The following is a 27,287-nucleotide window of genomic DNA, read 5'->3' as shown; positions in this document are numbered from 1 at the left end:
CCGGCGCCGTAGCGGGGCGGAGGAGAGCGGCGGACATGGCGGCGCCCGCGGCGCTGCAGCGGAGCGTGGTGGCCCCCGCGGGCCGGCACACCGCCTCCCTCATCTTCCTGCACGGCTCAGGTGCGCCCTGCCGCCGCGGCAGCGGGGGGCGGGACGGGGCTGAGGGGTCGCGACGGGGCTCGGCCGCCGCCGCCTCCCCCCTCCCGCCGGGTCTGCGGGCCCTGCCGGCCGCCCGGCCGGGCGCGCGCGCGCTGCCCCCCCCCGCCCCCGCGCACGCACGGCGCCTGCGCAGCGCCCTCAGGCCGCCGCGAGCCGGTCTGGACCGGTCGGGCCTGGCGCGGCGCGGCGCGGGCGGCGGGAGCGGCGCCGTGCGTGTGCCCCCGGCGGCGGCCGCGAGCTGCGGGCAGCGGTCGGGTCCGGCCCCCTCGCGCCTTTGCAGGGGAAAAAGAGAGAAAAAGAAACGCAGTTGGCTAAGGCAGTGTGTGTGTGTGTAGGTTGACCTCAGTGTGGGGGCTTTCTGTGTGCCTGAAGTTGGTCAGCGGGTTGTGTTGTGAAGGTGATGTCTTAACACCAGCCGAATTTCTTTGCCACGAGAACTGATGTGTTCGAAAACATTATCTTTTAATTCATTTTTTTTCCTTTTTTTAAGGGTAGTCGTATGTAGAGGATGCTATCCAAACATAAAATGACTAGTTTAAGCCATAATGTCTAGAATGAGATTGCGATCACCATTTCCTTAAAAAAAAAAAAAAAAATCTTAGGTAATAGTTCAAAAAGATTCCAGCTCTTGTCCAACCTTTACAGTTACCATATGCAAAAGCTGGTTAAATGCATCAGCAGTCTTGAGGGGAGAGTTTCCCCCTCCCCCCTTTCCTTAGAGGTTATTTTTAACTAGGTAGACTTTGTTATTTATCTGACCTAAAAAACAAACTAACTGAAACCCTGCATAGGTCTTGGTGAGATCCAGGCCTTGGGAATCTGTTCCACTTAGCTGTATATATATCCATATGTTGATGTGCTTCACTCCTTTCGTGCTTTTCCTTAGTTACCTTTGTAGCTGACACTTCTGGTTTAACAAATAGATATGTGCTTATTAAATTAATTTCATTTTTGTAGTCTAGTTTAACTTTGTTATTCCCCATTTTTTTAAGTTGGAAAAGAATAAAAATGAAGGAGAGTTGTTAAGATGTGTTCAGCCCTCTTGTTAACCCTAACGCTTTAATGCTTGGGGAAATACGTTCCTCTCATGTTGGAAGAATAAGGGAAGATTATGGTTAGAGGTTGATTCCACATGTGGTTTAAGTACTCTACAATTTTTCATTTTTGATATGATTTCACTCAGTATTTGCAATGGGGAAGTAGGAGCGTGCTTTTATTTGGTTTTGTTTAGCAATTCTGCAAAGCGGAATTAAAAGCAGAAGTAGCCACAGTTCTGTTGCTGTGGCCTGGCATATGAAAGTGAATTGGTACCTTTTACACACCACTTGTGAGGGAAAGTGGCAGTCAAATGGCTTCAGTCCATTTAGTTCATTATGCTTGTCTCAGATGAATTATAACAAGTGGAGAATGTAAATGCAAATTGGAATAGGAAAATGAGAGAGAATTCTCAGTGCTGTACATCTAGTTTTAGATAAAAGCTCTATGTGGTAGTTCATCAGGGAAGGCAAGTGGATCTAAGTGGACCTTAAATCTATAATAATTTTATAGACTAGATTACAGCTTTGCATGTATGCATGAAAAATAAGGAAATAAAATTTGGAAATTCAACTAAAATTTGAAAGCATTAAAGTTCATATTTTACTTTAAAAGGGGGGAAAAAAAGACAACAGTGCTGCCATTAGTTTATTTCAGGTTTGAAAACAGACTCAATACAGAATTGACTCTGCTTCTTTTGCCTTTTTTAGTATCATTCAGAAGAACAGATAATGCTAAAATCTACGAACAAACTGAAAGGCAAGCCTTTCTGAACGCTGTTGAGTTTTGTTTGGTGTTACTGTCTCTTCTCTTCCTCTTTTCCAAATTCTGTACTTACCAAATAGTAATTCATTATCTACGCATGCATATATGGGCAGAGTCCACAAAGCATTTGGACCATGGGGAGACTTGGCGTACTGGAGATCACAGTCAAATTTTCTTCTACTTAATGAGTGTTTTGCAAATTGTTCATTGATGAACTAGCTTCATTAACTGTAGGTGCTTCTGCTGATAATGGTAAAGCTTAAGAAATATAGGAATATCCCTTCTCCAATGTCTCCTGAAACATAATGAGTTCATAAAGACCCAAGTCTTCATCCTATATTTAGACAATTGACCTACCTAAGGGCCAGTCCCATGCAAGTGTTTAGTCAAAATAAAGTAAAAAAAGGGGGAGGGGGGAGGTTGTAGAGAGAAAAATGTATATTTGAGCCTCTTTAGGATATGTTGTTAATGGATTGACAGCAACTCTGAGGAAGTCCATGCATTCCAACAGTGTCTACTAAGAATCAGAGATGCATTTTGATTTCAGATCATGTTACTCACTTCAGCAAAGTGTATGTAGCAGTGTGACCAAAATGTGTTCTGAAGCATCTTTAACTTTGATTTTACTGTTTAACATAACACAGGATAAGAAGCATGGCATTTTGGGGATCCTATTGCTGATTTGTCACTTGAAGTATTTAGGTCAAACACAGAGAACTTCATGGTTATGCCATTTGTGCTTGACAGGAAAAATACGCTGTTTTGGGGTCCCTTTCGCGTTTCATTTGTTGTTCTGAAGGCATAATTAATTGTACATGCAAATCTCTGAATTTTCTTTGAATACTAAAGCAAGAAAAGACCTCTTCAGGTTGAGGAATTATCATTGCTGTAACAATAAATTAGTATGTTTATGTGCCTATGTTCAGATTAACCCAGGTAATATGACAGTAAGCCTGGGTTAAGACAGTAACGTTACTTGCAGTATGGACAGTTTATTAGAATAAAGTGAAATCTTAAGTCAAAATGACCAATTTGAGATAAAATAATATTGAAGACTGTTAACTGAAATTGGCAGTTTGAGTTGAGAGTAGTAAGGGAGCCTTGACTTCAAACAAAACTGAAGTCCTGTAGCAGAAGTGGCAGTAGTAAAGTTGTGGTTTGTTGAATCCCTGCAGAATTCGTGGGTTGAACTTCTCTGCAGGTTGTACTGCTGCCTGCTATAAACTGTATTTCTTGATGGTCAAGGTTACACAAGCCTGCAGCACTCCTTGTAAGAGTTTAACCTTGTAAGAGTTTAACTCTTAAAAGGGACTTCTGTGTGGATGGTGTTTGAACAGATGACTGTGAACTGATATTTGAAGATACTAGTGAAGCAAAGACAAGCTCAGAGGACAAGTGTCTGATGTATATATGCATGTTTGTCTATAAGCATCTGCGTAAGAAGTCATTCTACATATCTGTTCATAGCACTGAAGTTGACAGAATTTTTGGCTACAGATTGAGTTGATAAGACAAAAAACTCCCCACATTCCCACTCAGATCTGGACTGGTTTCCAAATGGAACTTGAAAAGATTTTGAGGAGGCTACTAGATACTGGAATCCAAACACATCTTGAATGCTTTTACAAGAAGTTTGGAGTATTTGACTGATACTTCGCTTGAAGCCCTTGTATAATAGCATAATTAAATGTGAAGATTCTTTTTATAGCTCTTGAGTGAGTTTAGAGGTAAGTTAATATAAAGTGATGTAGTAAAAAGTAATTTTCTTAAGGGGAATAGCATTTTTTTAACTCATTTTTGAAGTCTTCTCTCCTGTTTTTTGTTTATTGTTGTTACGAGCAAATAATGTAAGTTGCAAGTAAGAGGTGAAGCTTTGTGCTTGATAAAGTGGTGTTTCAGCTATTTGATGTACTGAATTTAAGCTTATACTGTGGGGAATCTTAAGGAGCCTGTTCCTTGGAAGCTTTGAGTACATCTTTATAGAAAAGGGAATTGAAGTTATCCTAGAAGGAATTTATTTTATCATTTTGCAGGATTAACTTTGTGGTTTATAAATAAAGTCAATCTAGTTTAAATATTTTTGACATTTTAAAATCTTCCTTCTAAGTGCACAGAATAACTCTTGCTATACTCTTCTGTGTGATGCAGGTGATACTGGCCAAGGAGCAAGAACATGGATAAAACAAATTTTGAATCAAGACATGGCTTTCCAACATATAAAAGTAATTTACCCCACAGCTCCTGCCAGGTATTGTTTAGTATATTTTAGCAGTAAGATTATGTTACTTTATTCCAGTGCTGTAAAATACACCTGTGAATGTTGGCATAGAGATTATGACATTTCCTTGTTCTTTCTCAGTGTATATACTTTTTGGCAAAACTAGAGTTGAGCAGTGCTTTGCTGCCCTGGGACTATGATTCTAAATGGATAAGATTTCCTGTAAGTCACAGTTTCTAATTCACATTCAAAGATTGCCCTCATATTCTTTCTCTCCATCTACCTGTTGTAAATAAGTTATGCCTAGGTGTCTTGTAACAGTGTTACAAAGCCATATTCTGGATTACCATTTCATCTGTAATAACTTTGTAAATTAACCAATTAAATTTTTTTGTTGTATTTAATTCCAGGCTTCAGTTGTGATAGGTAGTCAGTCTTTGTGACAGGGAGGATGTGAACCACAAGAAAGGATGTGAACCACAAGAAAGGCCTTTAACTGTTGCAAAAAGGACTGGGAATTAAAATTACATGTTTCTTTTTCTTTTAGTTTAAATCCTGACACAGTTGTTCCAAAGAGACTTAAACTAGACTGTCTCATCCCAGAAGGTTATAGGCACAGATCTAGTTAAGTGACACTTTCTGTTCAGTGGTATACTGGAAATAGAGATAAAAATACTTACCCTTAGGAATTTGAAATTGAATGAGGTCAAAGCTTAAAGGCAAAGTTTAGGCACCTGTATCCTCCATATTTGGCTATCTAAAGACATGGCCTTTTATTTCATAGATGTTTAATTTTTCTTAATAACACATAATTTTTTAAAAAGTTGTCTGTAGTTCCAGATTAGGAAAAAGGTTTCCTTTAAAAGTAGAGGACTTTAGTTTCCTTCTGAATTTGTGCCTATGTATAAGTGTAGTGCCGAAAAGAAAAGGAAACTGTGACATTCTACATAGATTTTCGAGGTACAGAGGTTTGAAAGACAGAAAAAAAATTCTTGGAGGGTATAAACAAGTGTAATAGCAGATGATGTCTGGCAGTTTTTTTCACTAGTATGTGGAAAAAAAAACTTTCCTTGACCATGTATTTTTATGTTCTACTTAGGCAGGAAAAACAATTGAGAGTTTGCAGTTTAATTGTACATACTGTCTTGCAGAAAAATGATACCTGTGAGTAGACGTCTTTGAAGAAATTATGTGTTAGGTTAGTAAGTAGTGAATACGATTTTCTGTAAATAACATGCTTATTACTTCATTGATGATGGGCTGAAGCAGTGACTAGAATTATCAATAGCATGTCTCAGATCCACAGGGTCCCATTTCTTACCTATCAGAAGTAGATACTGGAGAAATGTAGAAAGTTTTGCTTCCCTTTGGAATGATCTTTCTTAGCATGTTATTGGTAGCCAAAGTACCTCAGATAGCATCATCTGCTAGGCTTGTGCTTCACTTTTCCATTACACTGCACTTCCGGGGTCCATTCTCATTTGCTTGATTTTTTTTTTTTTTAATTATTGTAGATATAAACTGTGTTAAGATGATAAACAAGATCTTCGGGGTAAAACAGATGCTGTTTGTAGGAAATTTGTTTTTAACTTAAGGCTGTGGATTTCAGTTCTCCAGTAAATACAGGTGAAGAAAGATACTGTTGCAGTTAAAAAGTGTAAACAAACAGTTGACTCTTCCTGCTTTCTTTAAGTGGAGGTGGTTGTTTGTTATTTCCAAGAGCAAATTGAGGTCATGCATGATTTAATTCAAAAGTGGCTTTTAGCAAGGCTCTGTGAAAAGTTGAGCATTGAAAGATTAAAAAATGCCTACACTGTGACTGTCTTTGACTGGCAATGGGAAGTACACTTAGGAATATTTGTGTATAGCCCTCTGTTGCTGATAAGTGACATTAGTTGACATAGTGAGATAAAACAGATGCTCAGAACAAACAATGTTTGTTATTGTTTGCAGCAGTACAGAAGCAAAGTCTTTGAAGATACGTGTTACTGGCTGACATATAAATAGCAGAAACCTTTGCGACCAATATTATTTTGGTATTTAAGTACAAAACGTACTCTTTGAAATGTTTGTAATGGTTTCTTTCCTTTATCAGAAAAGAAGAACACGGCCTAGAACATCCAAACTTGATTAACATTAAAATAATAATCAGATACTTGACCACATGATCTGATTTTATATTTTTTTTCAAGAATTCCAAATGTTTCTGGCACAACACAGGAATTCAGCATCCTTAAAAATGGGATCTGTAGGTAGAGAGTTGTGGGTATGCAGATATGCTGAAGTAGGTTCTGGTCCAGTCTTTGGTCATAGGGAGACAGAGGGATATGCCAGTGAAAAGCTGCACTCACATGAGTGAGGTTCTTTTTAGATGGCACAACCTGCCACTACATTGTCAACTATACGAGCAGAGTGCAGAGCTTGCCAGCAGGTTTTGACATTGATGATGAAATCAAAGGAAAGCTTGAAGTTGGACAAGACTGTGTTGGGATTGCTTGGCTTATGTGCTCTTCTGCCAAAATGCTGCTAATACAGATGTGGCTCATGCTGTACAAACTCCTGTCTTTTCCAGCATAGCTTACCACATACACATTAAACACTCTCAGTAAAATTAGTTATGCCAGTAAAAGCAAATTTGATGATACAGCTGCAATGCTAGAGGCTTTGGTGGGATAAACTGCAGGTCAGGAATTACATCTCTTCACAGGTTTGTTATGATTGTTAGTTTGCTGTTAGTTTGATTGGCTTTACATTATTGAGTGGCCTTACACTTTCTCTTGACTGTAGTAATAAGGGTTCTGAAAAGCAGTGGAATTTATATTTTTCAGCCAAACATAAAAATTTCTGTTCTTTGTGCTGAATGGGTGGGTTTTGTGTTTGGGTTTTGTTTTCTAAATTTTATTCCAGGCACTGAAATATATGTATTTTTCATTTACTGTAACACCAAACATGATTTCAAAAGTCAACACCTTTGAGAATTATTTGGGAAAATCTGCCCAGCATGTAATCTAGAAGAATTTGAAAACATGTCTTCTGCTTGGCTAGTACTGATTTCAGCAAATACTGGAGAGAACACTTTTGTCATATGGGTAAAAACAATAGAATATTATTGAAACACATCTTATAAAAATGGTTAGGGCAGTTCTCTATAGGTCTCTATTAAATGTTACAGACAATTTTTGGGAAAAAAAAAACATTTTTAATCAATCACTTTTGTAATGTATAGGGTCTGAGTAGAGACTGATCACCAGCTGTCCCCTGAACAGGTAAAGCATTTGCATCATTTTGTCATACTCCATTTTAAGTGTTTCCAAAGCCCTAAGAGTCTCAAGTTTACCTGTTTTCTCGCTAAAAATGACACAATATAGTTAGAAGTTACACCCTTCTTTTAATATGGTCAGTGCCACTAAGTCAAATTACTATGATAAGAAGAATGCTTGAATAGAAAGGGGAAAAGTCTGTGAAGTCTGAATGTGATGCAGCTGGGGCCAAATTTTGACTGAGTTGCTTTGAAAACTAATATTTTTAGATTTCTCAGAGAGTATTTTTTTTTAGCACCTCAACTGGATTATGGAAAAGTAGCAGAGAAGTTACTTCATTCTAATAGGTTGTTCTTTTAAGTTTGTCTTCTTTCAAGATCAGTGATACTATACATAGATTTAAGTTGATAAATACAACTAAACTTGTTTCCTCCCCCTTGTAATTTTAATATGTATGTCCTAATTAAAAAGGAGAAATTCAATTTGTTGTGCTAGTAGCTGATGCAATCCTTAAAGCCACGTCTACAGTAACAGTTTTGAAGGAAAGGATTTCCTTTTTCTCCCCCCCCCCCCTTTTTTTTATTTGGGTCAGGATGGCTACAGTTTTAAATACTGCTTCAGCTGCTGTAACTGTGACTTAAGCATTCGGTTTCTGTTGAGTTCCTAAATCAGAACTGAATACCGCCCAATATAGACTTCTTTTTTTTAAATAGAAAGTGATAGTTTAAATTGGCATTGCAGGAGCTAACGTGGTAAAATAAAAACATTTAGGCTTGTTTTAATAAGTATACCTTACCTTTTATAATTCCCTTAAAAATCTAGGTCAAAGATTCTTTGCATTGTCAAGCATTCCATTCTGATAGCCTCTCTCTTCTGCAAGTTAGAAAGTAAGCTAAAAATACTGCTCGGGCTATTCTGTGGATCTTTTTGACATTCAGTCAACATGCCTTTCTTTGGCCAGTAGGTCTCACTGCAGAGTTGGTTGCCTATTTTTTCAGTATGTTCTAACTTTTCATAGTCTATATGGCTGGTAAGGACTGTTCAGCATTATGTGCATTGATACTCCATCCTTTCATCTAAGTTCACATCGTTGCTTTGCTTCTGGGTGGAAACGAGCTTCATCTCATCGTAGTCCCCATTTGGCCATATCACAAAACCACCAGACAGTTTGGCACCGTTCAGCTACATTGGCAGTTGCTGCTCGTGAGAGGCCCAGAATTGGAAAAGCAGCAGGGGTACTGCAGGTCAGACTTGAGATGGATTGGCAGAGCTGTGTAGGGGAGCGTGCGTAGTGCCTATCATACTATGTTTGGCTCAAGCAAATGTTATTAATCCTTCCCTTTTTTGAGCCCTAACCTCATTCATAAATTTAACACAAAGAAGGCTTTTTAGAAGAGGAATTCTGAGGGATAAATGGAAAGGGGTTAGGTTGGTATCATGGGGCTGCTCTTTAGTCTGTTCCTGCCAGTAGAAATACACTATATTCTACATAAAAATGATGAAAGCATGTTTGGAGGAACATTCTATTTTCATTTTTATTTTTTCTTGCATTAAGTAACATATATATTCAAACATGTAATGCTTACATTATATACTAAATATCATGCAGAATGCACTAAGCGTATAGCAGAGCTGCTTGACATTTGATAAGACATGCTTGAGAGAGACAAGTTATATTACAATGGCAGTGATCTTGGACTACTAATCCCTTTAATTACATTCCACTCCTTTTTCTCCTTTCTCTCAGCCGGTTTTTAGTGCTGGAGAACTGGAAACAGTATTTTTTGTATAGCCCCTCCAGTAAGCAGGTGCGGGGTTCTGAGTTATGTTTTGTCATGTGCCCTTGTTTTACATTCTTCCATTGTGCATGGGTTGGAAGTGTCTAAATGTTCAGTTTTGCATTGTAGTTCATCCATCCTCAACGCTCGTTGTTGCCAGCTTGTAAAAGATACCACTCTGAATCCCAGAGTGCATTTCAGATCCCTTAATGGAATACTAATTCAATTTGACCCCTGGTTTGCCACTTGCTGTTTTCTTTCACTGAATTTATGAAGCAGCCACTAATGGCTGGTTGCTATGAATTTGGCAGCATGTGGAAAAGGTCATTTGTAGTCTACATAACCATAGCATTATTGCTGTTTCTCTGATTAATAGAACAATCTCTATAAATGGTCTCTTCCCTCCAAAGAAACAACAACAAAAAGCCAGAAACAAACTCTTTAACATAAAGCTCAGTAGGTCAAATTCCATTTCTGTTGCAGCTTCCTTTGTCTCAAGATGAATAATATTTCCCCCAGGTAACAAAAGTCATACACATACTATTTCTTTGAGTAACTACACTGTATTGGTTCCATTAGGTTTCATTTCAGATGGTATAAATCCAGAACATCTCCATTAGTCATTTATATTTACCCTGATCTGGCTGAATGAACAGACCCAGTATGTTCCATGGAACAGCTGGAATTATTCCTCACAGAAATGACTATTCCCTTCCTTAAAAAAATTTTTTTTTTAAGTATACTTTCAAATTTAATTTCTTTGAATTCCTGGTACATCTTATACTGTCTGTGTGTTACCATAGAATTTTGAATTATGCTTCTGATTTGAAAAGGTGAATTATCTCCCCCCTCCTTTACATTTTAAAATTCACTTTCTGTTTAAGGTAGATGATGGGAATTGAAAGCCAGAATTATGGAGCAAATTTTCTCTTACAGTGTACTAGTGTCAGCAATGAGATTATACTAGCATTGAATTTGAGACTAGTGAGTAAATTTGCTTTCTTTGGAAAAACTACCACCAGCTTTAATACAGTCAAGGCTTGATTCTAGAGCTTGAGTCATCTGGCAGTGTTCACTGTAGATTTTCTTGAAGGGATGCATAGATCTGCAAAAGGCAACATTAGAATCCCTTATTTAACTTAATGGTTTTTATTTGAAATGAGATGGGTATGGGAAAGGAAGCAAAAGCGAGAATTTAACAAATTTTGAAGTATCTTTCTGTATTTAAATCCTGAAATCTGGCTTCAGTGGTTCTATCTGACATCTCAGGAAAATCTCACTGGAACTCCAAGAAAGCTGTGAGCCAGCACCAGTGATCTGGGTTATATTTAACTTTATCAGCAGAGTGATTATAGTGCTGAGTTTAAAGGCAGAGATATAGCTGTGTACCAGGAGGAAGAGTAGGGGAAGAGTATTTGCTATATATCAACTGTCTGCTGTTCTGATGTTTCTTATATAAAGCAACTAGTAGTCTTACTGGCCTGTCTTTTTAGGTCTTCTTTTAAGTTAAATGTTGGAAAGGGACAGTGATTTATTGGATAACCAATAAAACACCTGTCGTTTTAAATGAATTGCTATACTAATAAAATCATTTTAGAAATAGAATTTTGCGTATTTTTTAGATCTGAAATTGAACCTTACATGGCATCATCCAGATGCTCTCCACTTCAGTTTGAAATTACTTCAAATTAACTTTTTAGCACAACTTACACTCTAGACCTTTTTATATATGTTTATAATCCATGCTTCAGGAAGGTGGAAAAAGATATTGGCATTGCTGCAAGCCTTCGGTATATTTTTGATGCTTATATATAACTAGTTTCATTAGCAGGGGCTAACCTGTCTTTATTCTGTTAAAATGTAAATGTTCTGTATTACTTTGGAATTTTGCCGTGAAATCTACGGAGAAAATTACCTTTGTATTTAAATACAGGTGTGAAGGTTAGAAAGGATGACACATACTTGTGAAGATTTTTACATGATATATTTTCTTTTTCAAGACATTCAAGTATCAAACTCTGTTAGATCCCTGTGAAACTATGGCCTCATATGCTCAGTCCTTCAAGTATTTGTATGAGGAAAGCATTACAGATCAATACACACCCTTAAAAACTAAAACTTACAAAGTAATCAGAAAAAATGATCTGGAGTAATGCTGAGGATGTTGGGAAGCTTTTTAAAGATTCTGTCCCTTAGGGTGCCTGGAGTTTCTCCATGATACTAGGGGTTAGCTGTGACTCTTACCCTCCCTTCTTTTCTCTTCATTTTTACGTGTTCAGAGTTATTTCAACTTGCAGGAAGTGGCATTTCAAATCTTAAAAGTGAATAAAAGTTTGGAAGGTGTTATACCTGCAGGGAGGATTCTTCTTCTCTTGTATGAATCTGAGTCTTCCGTGTGTTAGAGGCTTAAAAAAAGAATAAATAAGTAAAGGCAAGCCAATTCTATCCCCCTTTTGATTTGGCTATATATTTATATTCAGGGTTTGGTTATATATTTATATTCAGGGTTTGAAAAGCCCAGGTTTTAGAGACATGGAACTTTAATACCATTAAAAAAGAGAATAAGAAAAGTGAACCACACACACAAAAAAATCATTGGGACTAGCATTAGTCTTAAAAAAAAAAAACGGGGGAGGGGGGGGGAAGGAAAGCAAGAAATCTGAACTTCAAGCAGACAGTTTGGATTGACACTGTTGTTAATTGACCATGCCAACCTTACTGGAAGGAGTTTTCACTCCACTCTGTGTTCCTTTGGTTTTGTGTATTTCAGGCCAGCCCTTCATGTCACTGTAACATAGGAATTTTTTTTTCTTTTGTGATTCAGTTGTATGAAAAAATTTTGTGCTGTATTCTTGGAGCTGTACAGATGGTTCCATGCCAAACATATTTGTTTACCGTGGTAATGTCTGAGTTGTAGCATGCCAGTTAATAAAGGGATTTATTTAAGGAACAAGGTGAATGACTAAAACAGATGTACCAGTTGGGTGAACCATTAAAAGAATCTTACTTCTCAACTTTATGCAAAAGTTATTTTTAATGCATTTCTGAGAAATCAAATGTGGTTGCAAGGATGTTTTTGAGACTGCTGAAAGCATCTTCCCTATTTGCTTGAGGGTCTTTTCCTTTGGGCTTAAATACATCAGTGTTTCATCTGTCTCACTGGAGAATTTGAAAAGACAGCAGGTAAAAGTCCTGATTTTTGACGTCTAGTGAGGTACTACAGTCTCTTTTGGGACTTTGTCCTTATTCTAAATTGTACAATTTAATTCTGTCATTCTGTTGCAAGGAAACCTATTTTAATATTTCTTTAATGTCCCATTTCCATTTCGCATGAATGTGTCTTCAGTCCATGGAAAGACTGGTTCAGCCTGCTTTAGTAGTGCTGAAGGCCCATGTATCTTTTCTCAATCAAATGTACATTACTCTATTGTCACAAGAAAATAGAGCATTCTGGCTGCCAAGTATTTTTACAGAGAGATGGATGTAAAGGTATTTGAGCGAGAAACTACAACTTTTAATTAAATGTTACTTGTCTGAGTGCTTAGTCTGTTGTACATCCTGTCACCCAAGTGACTTCAGAGACTCCACTGGTTCCACGGTTGAGATTTGTTTTGCCTGGAATGTCTCCTTTTACAGATTGACAACCTTTTGTGTATTAGAGATTTGTAATCTTGTTCATTAGGTGTTGATCATTTTGTTTGGGAAGAATCCTAGAGAGATTGGTAGCACTGAAGAGAAGGAGGAAAAAAAAGATTATAATGTTTTCTTAAACTTAGCTTCAGCTTGTTGGGTGTATGAAATACTGCCACGGAATTTCATTTAATTTAGTAATTATCATTTTTTAATTGAAAAGTAAAGGCTAGTTTGGGGGGAAAAAAGTGTTGCTCTTAATTCTGCTGCTTAAGTCCATTAGTTTTGAATTGAGCAAATGAGGGAAAATGGTAGTGCATTGTATGCCTTAAGTTGACCACATACTTGCATACTGTTTTGTGTAATTGTAGATTGTTTTGGTTTTACATACTCTTTCCTGGAACAGTGCCCAAATAGATGGAAAAGCATAATTTGTATACCTTTCTGATTCCATTTGTTGTCTCTTTATCCTTGGTTTATCAGCTTCTAAGTTGTGGGCCATATTTATTTCACATTCATGGCATCTAACAGAATAAAAGCTGTTTTCTGTCATTTTTGACTTGTTGACTGAGTGAATGCAAATAATATACTACCTATTGTACCCTCCTAGTAATGGCAATATTTCTGGTTTAGAAATACAGCTTTAAATATGTGAAACCTGTCTGGTATCAGTAAAGGCAGAATTTGTTTCTTCATTTAAAATAATTGCCGTAGTGACTTTCTTATTTCAGGTTAGTTTTTGTTTAATTCTACTAGTGAAAGAACTCAGAGAGAACAGAAGTCAGTGTTTGCATTTTTCACTGGGTTCCCATCCAGACAAATTTATCAAAGGCTGTCTGTTTGTAGGCAGCAACTGTAATCTGATCTGAGCTCATCTGAGCTTAAGTTAAAATGAAAAATGTGCCCCCTGATTAAAAAGAGCAATTAAGGATTTTAGGAGGCTTGGTTTTGAGAGGAAGCATCGATCTCAAAGCAGTATGTTTGGTATTGAACTGTGGAACCATTGCAAGGCAGTTAGATCACCTTTCTTAGGATTTCAGGGCTCTATTCATCTTCCTTATTTATTTATTTATTTATTTTTAAAAAAAGCTACTTTGGATTGTAGTTTCCTTGATTAGTTGAGGTTTGGGCAGCATTTTAAGGCATTTAAGATACTAATCTTGACAACACAATATTGTGGGGAAAAAAGTATCATTATATCTCTAATTCGGTGTGCATCAATCTAATAAACACATGGCATTTCTTTCAGTTATTTTTGAGATATGTGCCTTGTTAAGGTGGGGATTGTTGAATCTATTTAAGGAAAAAGGGAAAAAAAAGATTAACAGAAGGCAAGTATTTCATAAATACTCAGAGGTTCACAATACACAATTCCTGTCAATTGCAATAAGAATAAGACAACTAAACACCATAGAGCTAGCTCCTTGAAAGCCTTATTTAGCAGTTATTTATTATTTAGCAGTTACTTATTTAGCAGTTTGCCTTTTTGCCAGGTGAATTTCAACCCTGACTTTGTTTAAGATGAAGAAACTTTTGGCAGGCTTAGAAGTTAAAACGTTTAGATGAACTGTTCAACCTTGACTGAACTGACTGAAACTTGCATTTTATCTAGCTTCCAAATGCTATTCCCATTCTTGAAGGATAGCCTTTGAAATGCAAGGGAATATGGTTGGAGGTGAATTGAATTAGAATTGATGGAGGTCCATCTCTCCTTGGCCAAACAGTTACTGCATTGTTTTTATTTATCATAGTCACACCAAAGGCTTTTGATCATATGCATGGTTAATCATTTGAGTTTTTCCCTTCTACACCCCCAGGCCATATACACCTATGAAAGGAGCCCTTTCCACTGTTTGGTTTGACAGATACAAGATCTCCAATGACTGCCCAGAACACATTGAAACCATTGATTCTATGTGCCGTGGACTTACAGACTTGATCAATGATGAGATTAAAAATGGCATCTCAAAGAATAGGATACTAGTAGGTGAGAAAGACTTATGTTTTGATTTGTTTATTCTAATGTTTCTAATCAATCAGAGATCATCTGCTCTTGAGTTTACTCCATTCTGAAAGCATATGACCAACTCCTGCAGCTGTTGAATCTCTTCACCAACTGATCCTCAAAAATACTGAATTCTTTTTTAAACTTTCTTCCAGTAGGGATTGTAGCAACCTGCAAGCAGTATTCTCGAAAATATAGTTTAAAAATGATTTTGTTGTAAACTAGTCTTTTGTAATTGTCTTTTGAAACATAGGATGAGCCATATTTTACTTAAAAAAAAAAAAAGAAAAAAAAGAAAAAAAAATATGTACACGATTTTTTTCCTGATTGCTTTTAGCCTTTTTGAAGGATAGGAAAGCATGCATGCCCAAAGCTATATGCATTCTTGAAAATGTATATGTAGCATATAAGTAATTGCAGGCTTTTCCTTTCTGCTGTAATACTTCAGGATAAATTAATTCATGGAGAAACAACAATCTCTGTGTTAAACATCACTACAGATTAGCACTTGGTAATAAATGACCTGTTAGCTATCATATTTTATATGTGTCTGTCTTCCTGCCCATCTTAAATTTCCACAATTTCCAGCGACTTTAACGCTATTTCTGTGAAATAGGTAGTGGGAAATTGAGGCACAGAGGTTGAGGCCAAAGGAGTAGCCTGTGTCAGAGAGGAGTCTTTGGCTCCCTGTCCCATTCCTAGACCGCAAAGTATTTCAGGTTGGGGAAAAAACTTTTAATGTGGGAACGTTTGAATTTATGGCCAACTGAGTCATGTCATCAAGCTCCTAAGTGGTGGAGCCACTAGCATTCAGCCAGCCTGTTTTCTTGTTCCAGCCCCATGTTGCTCTTTGAAGGCCTCTGTTTACTTTCCCTTTCTGGCTTACGGCCCTGGCTGCAGAATGCATTGTTTTGGATGGCTGTCAGCATAGTCTCTTTGATGTGACTTGCCTGTGTTATACCTGCTGGCTGGGAAACAGCTGAAGAAGAGCAGGTGCATTCTGTAGGATTAGCTGAGGGATACTCTGTTTACAGATTCACTCTGCTGTTAGGCTTTTTCTTTTTTTCCTTTTTTTTTCTTTTCTCTTTCCCTTTTAGCAGCCTTCAAAATTAATAGTGAGACTGCAGACTGTGGAAGTTGCTTTACAAATTATAAACAGAGTAAGGAAATTGATTTGCACCAGTTACTTCAGTCCATAGATGACTTGGAAGTATTGATCTCTACCTAAATTCCTCACCTGTAAATTGTGTATAGTGATGCTTATTTTGTCCCTCTTAAGAGCTTTAGGTTGAGGCTTCTTGAGAAAGGTGCTGTTTGCTTGCTTCTGTGATAGATGCTACATGCATACAGATAGCATCGTCACAGTTAAATCTAATACAACAAAAATTAGGCAGCTCTGAATTAGCTCCATTGAGAGTACAGAAAGGGTCTGGATACATAAGAAATCAACTAGAGAAAATCTGAGTGTGTCATCTGTGTGTGCACAAGACAATGTCCTTCTATGAGGACTTGGTGCTCTCTCTGTGCTAATTTTGATGCAAAGTAAAATGAAGCTCAGAGATCCTGTGAGATTTCTGTGTGTAAAGATTAGTTTTAATATTAGTCTCAAACAGCATAATGTGACATTCTTAGTTACTGCAGATGGGACTTTGTGAAAATTCCATGCCCATCGATTGGCATTGTTTCATATAGAAAATAAATTCTGTAAAGGTATCTCACAGCTTTGTAAGTTTTTCAATTGAACAAGTAGTATGAAGTTGAGGTTTAGTTATTACAACATTTACAGTTTACTGCAGAAAGACTGCATAATCCACTGGAAGAGGAGAAATGGATGGCCTAGGATTTTTCTGAGATTGTGGAAGGCTGGTTTGCTGAAGTAATGCAAGTCCTGTCAGATCTGGTTAGATTTTTCTTTAAAAAGTCAGGAATATCTCTCTGGTAGAAGAGGAGTATTGAAGTAATCAGGCAGGGAGCAGACAGCAGATTGTGGATGCTGGTGCAATAAAGTGGGAAGAGGTGGTCTTCAGGAGACGAATGGAAAAATAAGATAGCAGAGGAAGTCAAAGTGGAGTGTTGCTATGAATATTTCCCCAGTGCAGTTGCTGATGTTGAATAGTGATGGTGATCAGTATTCTGAACATACATACCTACATAATAGGTATATATCTTATTGTGGAAAAAAACAGAAACAATAGAAGGGATTGGATATCTTAGAAGTCTGTGAAGGATAGTGTGAGACCTTTTTGAATAAGTTATAAAAGCTGAGAGAACAGTTGCATGAATGAGGATTTACAGGAAGTGAGATGGGTTGTTAAAGGGTTAAGGAGAACTATGTTGTGAGACTGTTTTGCAATGAGTGGGAGTTTTGATGAGTGGAAAAAAGCAAAATGAGGGTGACAAGATTGAAGGTTATGGTTTTATATGGAATACTCAACTAGAAATCACAGGCTGAGGATGAGTTAGGCAAGCAGGAAGGTGGGTAGCTGCTGACAATTCTGAGGTGTGGGATAAGAGGCAAGATCCGAGGGAACACTGTGCAAAGAAGAGTGAGCAGGAAGGAAGAAGAAGCAGGGGTAGGCTCTCAAGCACTGGAAAATGAGAAGCCCAGCACCTGGTGGGGGTTGATTCTCTCCGTTCGAACTTTTCACCTGCCTAAGGATTGTGGGTACAGTAAGATCATTTGTTCTCTGAGACGCTGCAGCCTGTGCTGTTTGCTTCAGTAGCATAATCGGCTCTGAAATCCAAAAGCGGCAGGACTCTATTAATAAAGTTGTGAAGGGAGTCTAGGTTGTATGATGCCACTCTTCTGCTATATCAGAAAAAATACTGGAGCAAGTTTGTTTTTAAGAGCTGATCTATGTATTGACTTTTAAAGAATTAAATAATTTACTGGAAGTAAGCAAAGGCCATCATTAAAACTTCCCTATGAATTCTGTGCACCAGCATATCTGTAGTACTCAGCTCATCTACCCATTCCTGTTTCTTGATAGTTCTCATGAGTGACTTTCCTAATAATACAGAAGTCCTTTGAAGGTAGCTGCCTTCTGGTTCGTTAAGGTTTTTTTTTTTTTCCCTAACCTTAAAGGGAAAAGAAAAGACTGACTTAAATATATAATTATTCAAAAATAATTATATCATCGTCAGAATTTGATAATGGAAGTCAGTTTCTTGCCAAACATTCCTGTGGAGTTACTCTTACTGGTCTTCCTGACTAATGCACTTCTTGTAAATAAGCCTGTAAGTAAGTTCATATTGGCTTTTGAGATAAAAGAAAATGATGAAATTGGTCAAATTCTGATGCTTGGAGCTTTGATAGTATCACTTCTTAAATATTTGATCTATTTCTTCTTTATAGATGTCTAGATGCATTGCTAAATTAGTTAGAAAAGCAAATAATCACATTTTCAAAGCTGAGAGAATCATTTTTTTTTTTCTAAGTAAAGCTGAGTTGTCTTTTGGGTGGTGGTGGGTTTTTACTGCATCTGTGGTGATAGTCTACTATTAAATAACTTTACTTACGTGGGAATTGTCAGAGATTGTTTGAATCTTAATCTTGAATAACTCGGAAGCTCTTTACAGAAATGGCTACTTTACATCTGAAGCATTTTAATAGTGCTCACTTTTGTCAGCCACAGTTTAGAGAAAGGCTGTCTTGTTACTCTCTTTTTTGGTCTTGATTTAGTGCTTCTTTCCTACTTTTACAGGTCACTTTCTATATAGCGCAGAAATGCTGATCCAAGCATGTTGGTCTCTGCCACCTGTAGTCACTTGTGTAAGCAGCCAGTAAAAATAAGCTTTCAATAACAGTCCTGTAGATTTGACTGTTTGCCAGAAAACACATGCTTGATTCCTGACCCCTTGTACTATAACAATAACATAAGACACACAACCACTTTTTGTTTATTGCTGGACTTCTTACATAGCTACTGAACCATGGTGGAAGTACCATGAAAGTTCTGTGCTTCTTGTAAATATTAGCATTTTCATCTCTCTCAGTACGTGCAAAAATGGGATGGGGAGGGAATGTCTTGGCTTTTACATCCCAGAGAAGGAGGGTTCTGTAAATATGAGGAGATGAAAAACCAACAATAAATCACAAAAACATTGGGCAAACTACACCTTCAGTCTTGTTGCTTTTATGTCTTTGGCATCTAGCCTTTTGCTATCACTTATGTCATCTTGTATCTGTTGTATTTTGTCTCCCATTTAAAAGGACTTGCTATCTTGCTTTCACAGGGCATATTTAGGGGTTTATGTTGCCATTTACCACTGCAAGTATAATTCAAATGAGGTTTCCCTTTCTGTGCCATCCATTATGTGGCTTCATTGTTTATCTAAATCGTGTTTATAAAATGCTTGGCTCAAACCAGTACTGTTGATCCATCTTCCCCATAATACCAGTGAACTTTTCATTAATTTTCAGTGGTTAAATGTAAATTTGCAGTTCATTTCTACTAATGATATATTCTAATATTCTCTCTGCTTGTTTGCTTGCACATGAACTGATCATTTACTTTTTTTTCAGTTCTCTGCTCTTCTTTTAACTTCCTGATGTGCAAGCAGGAAACATAACAAATGATGTTTGTATTTCATTCATTAATCACTCAGTAGGAGTTACAAATGGCTAATAGCTTAGCTCAGACGATAAGTTCCACCACTTGTGACTTTGTTTCACAACACCTGACAGTATGCTTATTAGAGCTCCTAAAAAAGAGAGCTTTGCTTCCAATCTGAGCTTCCAAGGTAGCATGTTCTCAGTTTTGATATGCATGGTGAGTAACAGGCTTAACAAGCAGTAGTGAAGATTTAGAGTAAACAAAATTCACAGTAGTAATATCAAAGATAATTCAGTCATGATATATCAGTAATCATACATTGTCATTGTAGGATAATGGCTTTGGAGAGAAGAGAATTATAAAGTGAATCAAATTGGTCCTTCAACCTGTGGTAGCACCCCTATTGAAAATATGCTTAATCATCTTTAATAAATGTCAAAATTCAATGGATAAATGAACTTTCAGAGTGCTTGAGAGTCACCTGGAGACATGCCACAGGGCCTTGCACTTTCTTCATGGTTGTGCCTGCAGAATCATAGGTGTAACAGAAATGTCAAGTTCTCTAATCCATCTTTCTGCATCAGTGCTGGTGCAGGCAGGTCTAGCTAGGCAAATCCTTTCCAGTGCTGCTTTATTTTTTAAAAAATTTCCTTTTCTGGTTTGTTTCCTCCTTTTATTTGAGCTGCCCTCAAAGGTATTCTTTTGCACCACAGGTAAACTTCAGTCAGATATTCACATTAGGAGAACAAAGTTTTTCATTTCTGAATATCTCCTGATGTCATGCATCTTCCTCATTTCTCCTCATGAAGTTTAAGAGCCAAGAATAAGGAGAAAAGATATTCATGTCTGAGAGCAGTGTGCCATAAAAAATGCAAATGAAGGGATCTACACATACAGATATTTAAGAAATAATCCTCAGTATTAAGAGACTAAGCTGACTGTAAAAATGACAGGTGGAAGTGTTGCAGCAGGACTGTTCTGTCATCCTCAGAAACAAACCAGGAAAATATAAAGGTAAATAAAGCCATGGCTGTGAATAGGGTAACATCTGAACGAAAGCTAATTTGATGCTATTCATGGATTTTATTTTCCTGCTTAGTGATAGAAATTATTCTGTCTTAGGTACCCGTTTTGGGTCCCCTACTACCACTTGCATCAGTTGAAAATAAATAAAGCATAACTGGGTTGTACTGTGAGAAGATACATTAGAAAATATTGTATACTTGGTTTTACAACAAAACAGTAAAACTTGTGTCACTTATATATACTTTTATTAAATGTTATGTTTCAGCTGATGAAAAAGTTGGACAGCAGATTTATTCGTGTTCCCAATATGTAAAAAGAGGAGGTGTCTGAGACAGTTAATGGAAGTTGTCTGTTCTTGTAAAGACACTAGAAGTCACTGACTAGCAAATAGAATAAAAAGACTACGAAGTGCTGAATCCATTCATTTCAATTTTGCTAGTATGTCAGGTCAGTGTTTGATGAAGTTTTACAAATAGGACAAAATTGTTGCTCTGAGGAAGTTTATTCGAGATAAAGTACATGTTGCAGCGCTTACACAGGAGTAGTGTTCTGAGAATTCTGTAGAGAAGGGAATTTGCTGTTCAAGTGACAATTGTACTCTTCTCTGATACTCATATATGAGCACTGTTAATGTGTATAATACTTCCATTCATGTGTGAAAAAGGAAGGCCTCAACAGAAAGTCAGCTTCTTTGCAGATGACATGTAGAACAAGGTTTTGCTGTTAACTATTAATAGAAGGTAAATCACAGAAAATCACTAGGGAGAGCAGAAAGTAAACTGAAATTCAGTTTAGGGGAAAAAATCACAATAATAAAACTGATTAAAATAATTCTTAAGCTGAAATATCAAAAAGAAGGGATAAATTGAGAATGAAAAATACTGTGAGAATGGCAAGAAAATTAAACAAAAGTAGGTAATGTATCATGATGACAACAGAATGGACAAAAGCAATTTCTAACTGTGCTGGTGCAGTCTCTTAATACAGAGAGGTAATTGTCTCTTTACTTACAGTGTTCTGTCACAGATACCCAGGCACTATAACATGCATCTCTTGCCACTTAGCTACCAAAGGTATACTGATGAATCTGAGGAAATGCAGGGGAGATGAACAGCACTTATTTAAGAGAAACTAAGGAAAAAATACTGTTTAAAAGAAACACCCTAAAACTCACCCATTCTCCCAAATATGAATCCTTATCTCCTGAATGCCTGGGGCTTAGCTTCTGTGCTTCATCTTCTAATGCTGTGCCATAGGCATCTTTTAATGCTGAGTGAAACAGCCCCTACCTCTCACATTCTAACCAGTGTGAGAAGAGCTAAAATTCTGTGTCTGCAAGTAGCACGTACTCAATGCAGGTGGCAGAATTAGTGTGATAAATGTGATTAACATTTTAAGATTTTTTTCTACCAGTGTAATTTTTAATGTGACTCATTGCTTTGATCACTTAATTATACTGGAGAGACCTAAAAAGTAACCTGATTCATTGTTTTTTTAATCCGTAATCATTATCTACAACAAATTGATTAAGTCATTTTACAGTCAGATTTGTATGGTTCAGAAAGCAATCAGCAATGTAGAAGGTGTGGGTTTTTTTCTATGAAGATTGAAAACCTAAAGGGCGTTCTGAAGTCATTGCAAGCCCTTACATGGAGCATGGGGGAGAGAGGGAGAGTTGTTAGCATTCTGTTTTATATGCAGGACACTTCTGAGAGAGAGAGAAGTTAAATAAAGAAGCCTTTGTTTTATATATTAATGTTAGTCATTTTCTTAGATACAAACCCATATATTGTTAGACAAAATACAAAGAAATGAATAAAGCTGAAGTTTGACAGTAGGTAAATATTTGGTTTCCTGAACTTAATGTACTATTGAAGTATCATCATGGACCAGATTGTCATTTCATACGGATATAAATTAGGAGCAAATTAATAGAAATCAAGATATTTAGGGGAAATGAGCTCAAAGTTTGATACAAATATTTTTATTTTTTAAAGATTCCTAAAGCCTTTGGTAAGCGCAGAAGGAAGCTTTTGTTATCACTGAAACATGACTGCTCTGATGAGGAGTTCTGTCGTCTTCAAGCAGGAATAAATTACACACGACAAATTCAGTCTATATTAATTCTACGTCACATCGGTATGTGACTGGGTTACCTTCAAGTATTTACTTACGCATGATACTCCAGCAAAGAATGTTTTGTTTTTAATAACCTATCATACTTGTTTAAGGTATAATGTGGGAGTTCCCTTCTGATTCACATTTTTTAATCTGAAAAGTGTGAAGATCCTGCAATTTCAGCCAATCTTTTCAACTAGCAAAGCAAAGTACAAGCACTTTCTTCCCACTAGTCTTCAGTGTGTATGGTATGTGTCATGATCTTCTCTACCTCCATTGTCAAAGGGCCTTGTGTGAAGTTTCTCTAATGCTAAAAGAAGTGCTTTGCTGAATTGAGTATATTTTGTTTGTGCTTAGTTTTTAGTCTGTGCGTAAACGTCCTTTGCAAGGCAGGAAAGCTGCAGGAAAGCTAAAGTTAATGTAAATGGTTAAATGTTTCCTGAAGCAGTCCATAAGGAATAACGTAATTCAGTCACTGCTCCTGCGCAGTGTATGAAGCCGACAGTTTTTTTAACTGTGTCTAAGCATTAAGATCGCTTTAGATATAAGTATAAGGAAAATAAATGGGGGAAAAAGCATACTTGCAGATACTATATGTGTGAAACCAATTAGCAAGATCTGAACTTTCATGCACAGTCTTTGGGAATACACTGGTCTCAAGCAAAGGGCTGGCTGCGATCTACCCATCTAAGATTGAAATGTTGTAGTGTTCTTTTTGATGTTGATTAGCACTCATAACACAATCTCTACAATAGCAGTTCTGTAAAGCTTACATATTCTTTATGCTGAGATTATTGGTGTATATAAGCATACCTGTACTTTATTTTGCTTACATCCTGTCTGTTGTATCGCTTTGGACATTTTATTTAGTGTAATATCTATGCCTTCCTCTTATTTTTCTTTAATGCATATATTGAATTCTTTCTGTAACTGAAAATTTTAACCTCAAAATACAAATACTTATTCCAATTGTTGTCTGTGAAGCCTTTACTATACAGTATATGCTCAGAGATTATTGTGGTATCAAGTGATAAACTGCAGGTTTTCCCCTGGAAAACCAAATTCAAAGAACTAGTCATTTGTGTTACATTCTCTCATAGTAGTATGAGCCACATGAAAGAACCATTACCTAATATTCTTCTAAACAGAAGGTGACTGCATTGTCAAAGACTGCTGGTGAGTAATTGCAGATAGTGTTGCCAGATTGTGACTAAACGGGTACAAAATTTTAGATTAAATCATTTACAAACTAGTAATGAGTTTTCAATGCAAACTCTTTTCTGTATTCTAAAAATAGGCTTCATTTTATATGTGGACAAAGAATATCTGTTTATTTGTAAGCAAATGCAAAATATGTATATAAGTGTAAGTGCTATTTTGGGGGCTTTGAGATGACTGTATCCTTCGGAATAGTCGCAAGGAAGTGATGAAGCAAATGATCAGATTCCACAGAAGAGCATAAAGAAAACTTGAGCACAAGACATGTTGCTGTTTATTTAAGAACCTTGTATTTTATATACTGTTGTGTTTTATATACTTTCTCACATGGCTGTTTCTTTCTCTCTCTATTTAGGGTCAGTGTTGTTGAAATGTTTGTGATTTCTTTGTGAGTCTTGAGCAATGGTCCTTGAGCAAACTGTCCTGCATGTGACAGAGAGCATGTCTGGTAGGAAATGTTGATGCAGGTGAAAGGCTTTTAGTAGTATTTTTGTTATTTTTATTTCTATGAAGGCAGATTTTTTCAAAATTTCAGGTGGTATGGACTGTGAGAGTTTCCAAGCTGTGCTCTGAGTTCATCATTAATGCTTTTCCTTAACTGCCTATATTTCTGAGCTGCTATGGGGCACCTAGACATACTGCTTTTGATTTGAAACAGGTGAAGATTGATGCATAGAGTAATACCAGGTCGCAGCTTTATTTACCAAAGGTAAATACCAGGGTATTACGAGACTACGGGTACATAGCTACAGGACTCAACGTGTATGCTCTAGTTTGAGGACACAGTTTTCTTAATTCAGTTAAGGATTGTGTTAGCAAAGGAAGGAAAGACTTTAGTCTTCCAAGTTGTGTGTTGTTGTTCCTCCTCCCCAAGATTCAAATTCTGCAACTCAGGAGTCTGCAGTTTACCACATTTTGGCCATATCTATCTCTTAGGACTGCAAGGTGACAATAAGTAGAAAGAAGAATAAGAAATACAGTGTAAGTTCTGATCAGAAATTGATCAAAAATCAAGAAACATGTTGTGAAGGAAGAAGAAGGAAAGCACGTCAAGTCTGGATTAGTCTAGTGTTTTTTAGGAAAATTTCCTACCTAAATCCAGCCAAATCTTCTAGTCATAACGTAACAAAGAGTGTGGGCTGAAAAGGCCTCAAACCTGGTGGGACCTACAGTTAAACATACTGGAGAGAATTAAGGATAGCCTTACCAAGGCCTAACTAATATATACAAAGTGCAGCATTCTCTGCCTGTGAATTCATGTGCCCTAGAGATTTACTGTGTGATTCCAGGATCCAGTCAAATACTGAAGTTACACATTTTGTGTTAAGCTTGGGTTCACTGGTAGATACACACTGCTTCCTGGCCAAGCTCTGATCAGCTGCTGTGTAAAACTTCTGTCTAGCATAGAACTGAGTCAGCCCAGTGGGCTCACATAATCCTTGCAGAAGAGCCATTCTGAATTTTGGAGTAATGTTTTAATCACTTTAAAAAGACACCAAGTTGAAATGGTTTGGTATTTCACCTATTACTTTTGTATTTCTCATTCAATCTGTAATTGGTGTCATTTGTATGGGTGTATGGGTGAGGTGTGGGCTCAGAATTTCACCCTGATTAACACCAGTTAACTAGCTGGCACAAGGCAATTGTATCACCATTACTATGTATGCTGATGCTGTTGTGAGTTGAGCTGCAGTTATAATCTTTCTCGGTTTCCATCTCTGCACCAGGAGAGATTTCAACAGGCCAGTTATTCCTCATGCTGGTCATTATCTGGATGCAGCCAATATACTAGCCTCTGTGCTCTATCCTTGTGAAGTAATATTGTTGTCTGGATTTCTTTCCTAATGAATAAGGATCTGTCCTGTAAAAAATCGTATCTGAAGAATTACCTCATTTAAAGAATTATTGCAGCTTAAAGAGACAACTGGACAAATGACAAATGGAACACCAAGTCATTAATTTAATGATCCTGTTAGAACTCAGATGAGATATGTGTCTCTGTTTCCTTGCTACTATTTATTACCTATCCTAAGGAGCAAGGACAACAAAAAGACCTCAACCTGAGTATAGTAGTCTAATGTGATGAATATTCATTACTTAGGCACAACAGTATGCAAAGATCTTTCACGCATGAATGGTACTATCCTAAGGGAAAAACAAGTTGCATAAAGAATAAGGAGAATTCTCTGTTCGTGGAATTTTGTTTTATTACTGTCAAAGAACAGTGTTCAGGTACTTAGCAGGGACTGTACATGAATAGATACACTCATGGCATTTTTGTTTGATTTTGTTCTTACTCTCCCAGTAATGAATCTTCAGTTCTTTAGCTACCCAGCTTCTTAATTTAATCATGGTTTGATTTAAGATCTTTGTAACCTTTAGGTTATTCAAGATGGTTTTGGGGTACATTATGTATAAAAGGAAAAAAAAAAGTCTGAAGATAAAAGTAATCAAAATGGATGCTGGATTACAAAGATATAGCAAAATCCAATCTTTTTTGTCTTTTGTTGCATCCCAGGAGGCTTTTCAATGGGAGGTGGAATGGCAATGCATTTAGCATATAGGTTTCATCGAGATGTGGCAGGAGTCTTTGCACTTTCAAGTTTTCTCAATAGAGAATCTGCTGTTTACCAGGTGAGTGTGTGGTAGGCTTTACAGAAATGCTGCTTAGCTAAAAGATTAAAATCAGATCTGGCATGTTTCTTCATTTGGAGCAATTGATTAATATTCTAAACATAAGCCGCTTCCTGAAAATTGATAAGAAGAGTATTAAGAAAAAGAGGCTTTAAAACTATCCTTACAAGATGTTTCATTACTTTTTGCACAGACAATACCATTATTTTTTTTCAAAGTAAGTCAGTGCAGAAGGCACATTAACGAATAAAATGCTATGTAAGTTGTCATTAGTTATCAAAGATTTCATGTAACTGTCAGTATTCTTTGAAAATTTGTAGTGAGTTATAATACTCATAGGCTCCATTTGCTGTCATGTTTTTTTATTATTTTTTATTTGGAGAAGGTTGTAGCCCTAAATTTAAAACTTACCATTTTTCAGAGTTAGCACATTAGAATAATTTGAAGTGCAGTTTTTTCGCAGTGATGTTTCATTGTGTGCTTTTGTACAGACAGTACGATATGCCCACTAAAGGGCAGATTAGTAAATGAAATGCTATGTAAATTGTCATTGCTTTGTTATAGAGACACCATGTAACTGTAACTATCTGAAAATTTCTAATGATTTGTCTGATAGTGTTTCTTTTCCATCCAGGCTTTGACAAGAAATGATGGTGTCCTTCCAGAACTATTTCAGTGTCATGGAACAGCTGATGAACTAGTTCGTTGCTCTTGGGGTGAAGAGACCAACAAGATGTTAAAATCACTGGGAGTATCAACGTCATTCCACACTTTTCCAGAACTTAATCATGAATTAAACCAAACTGAAATAGAAAAGCTAAAAACCTGGATTGTAAAGAAATTGCCCATTGAAGACAAATGAATAAAAGATGTAGCTTTCATTTA

At 36.9% G+C, this 27,287-nt stretch overlaps 1 protein-coding gene across 2 annotated transcripts; it reads left to right on the top strand.

Annotated features, from left to right (window-relative positions):
* On the top strand, positions 1-27,287 carry LYPLAL1 (lysophospholipase like 1). Of its 2 annotated transcripts, none has more exons than XM_062573563.1 (5): positions 1-120; positions 4,108-4,207; positions 14,663-14,832; positions 26,287-26,402; positions 27,037-27,287. In XM_062573563.1, the coding sequence occupies exons 1-5, from the start codon at positions 36-38 to the stop codon at positions 27,262-27,264; spliced, it is 699 nt and encodes a 232-aa protein (XP_062429547.1). In that variant the 5' UTR covers positions 1-35; the 3' UTR covers positions 27,265-27,287. The 2 variants fall into 2 exon arrangements, with proteins under 2 accessions (XP_062429547.1, XP_062429546.1); XM_062573562.1 differs by having other exon boundaries at positions 27,019-27,287.

The sequence above is a fragment of the Rhea pennata genome, chromosome 3 (assembly GCF_028389875.1).
Source record: "Rhea pennata isolate bPtePen1 chromosome 3, bPtePen1.pri, whole genome shotgun sequence".
NCBI classification, from domain to species: domain Eukaryota; kingdom Metazoa; phylum Chordata; class Aves; order Rheiformes; family Rheidae; genus Rhea; species Rhea pennata.
This window is presented reverse-complemented; position numbering and strand designations above follow the sequence as displayed.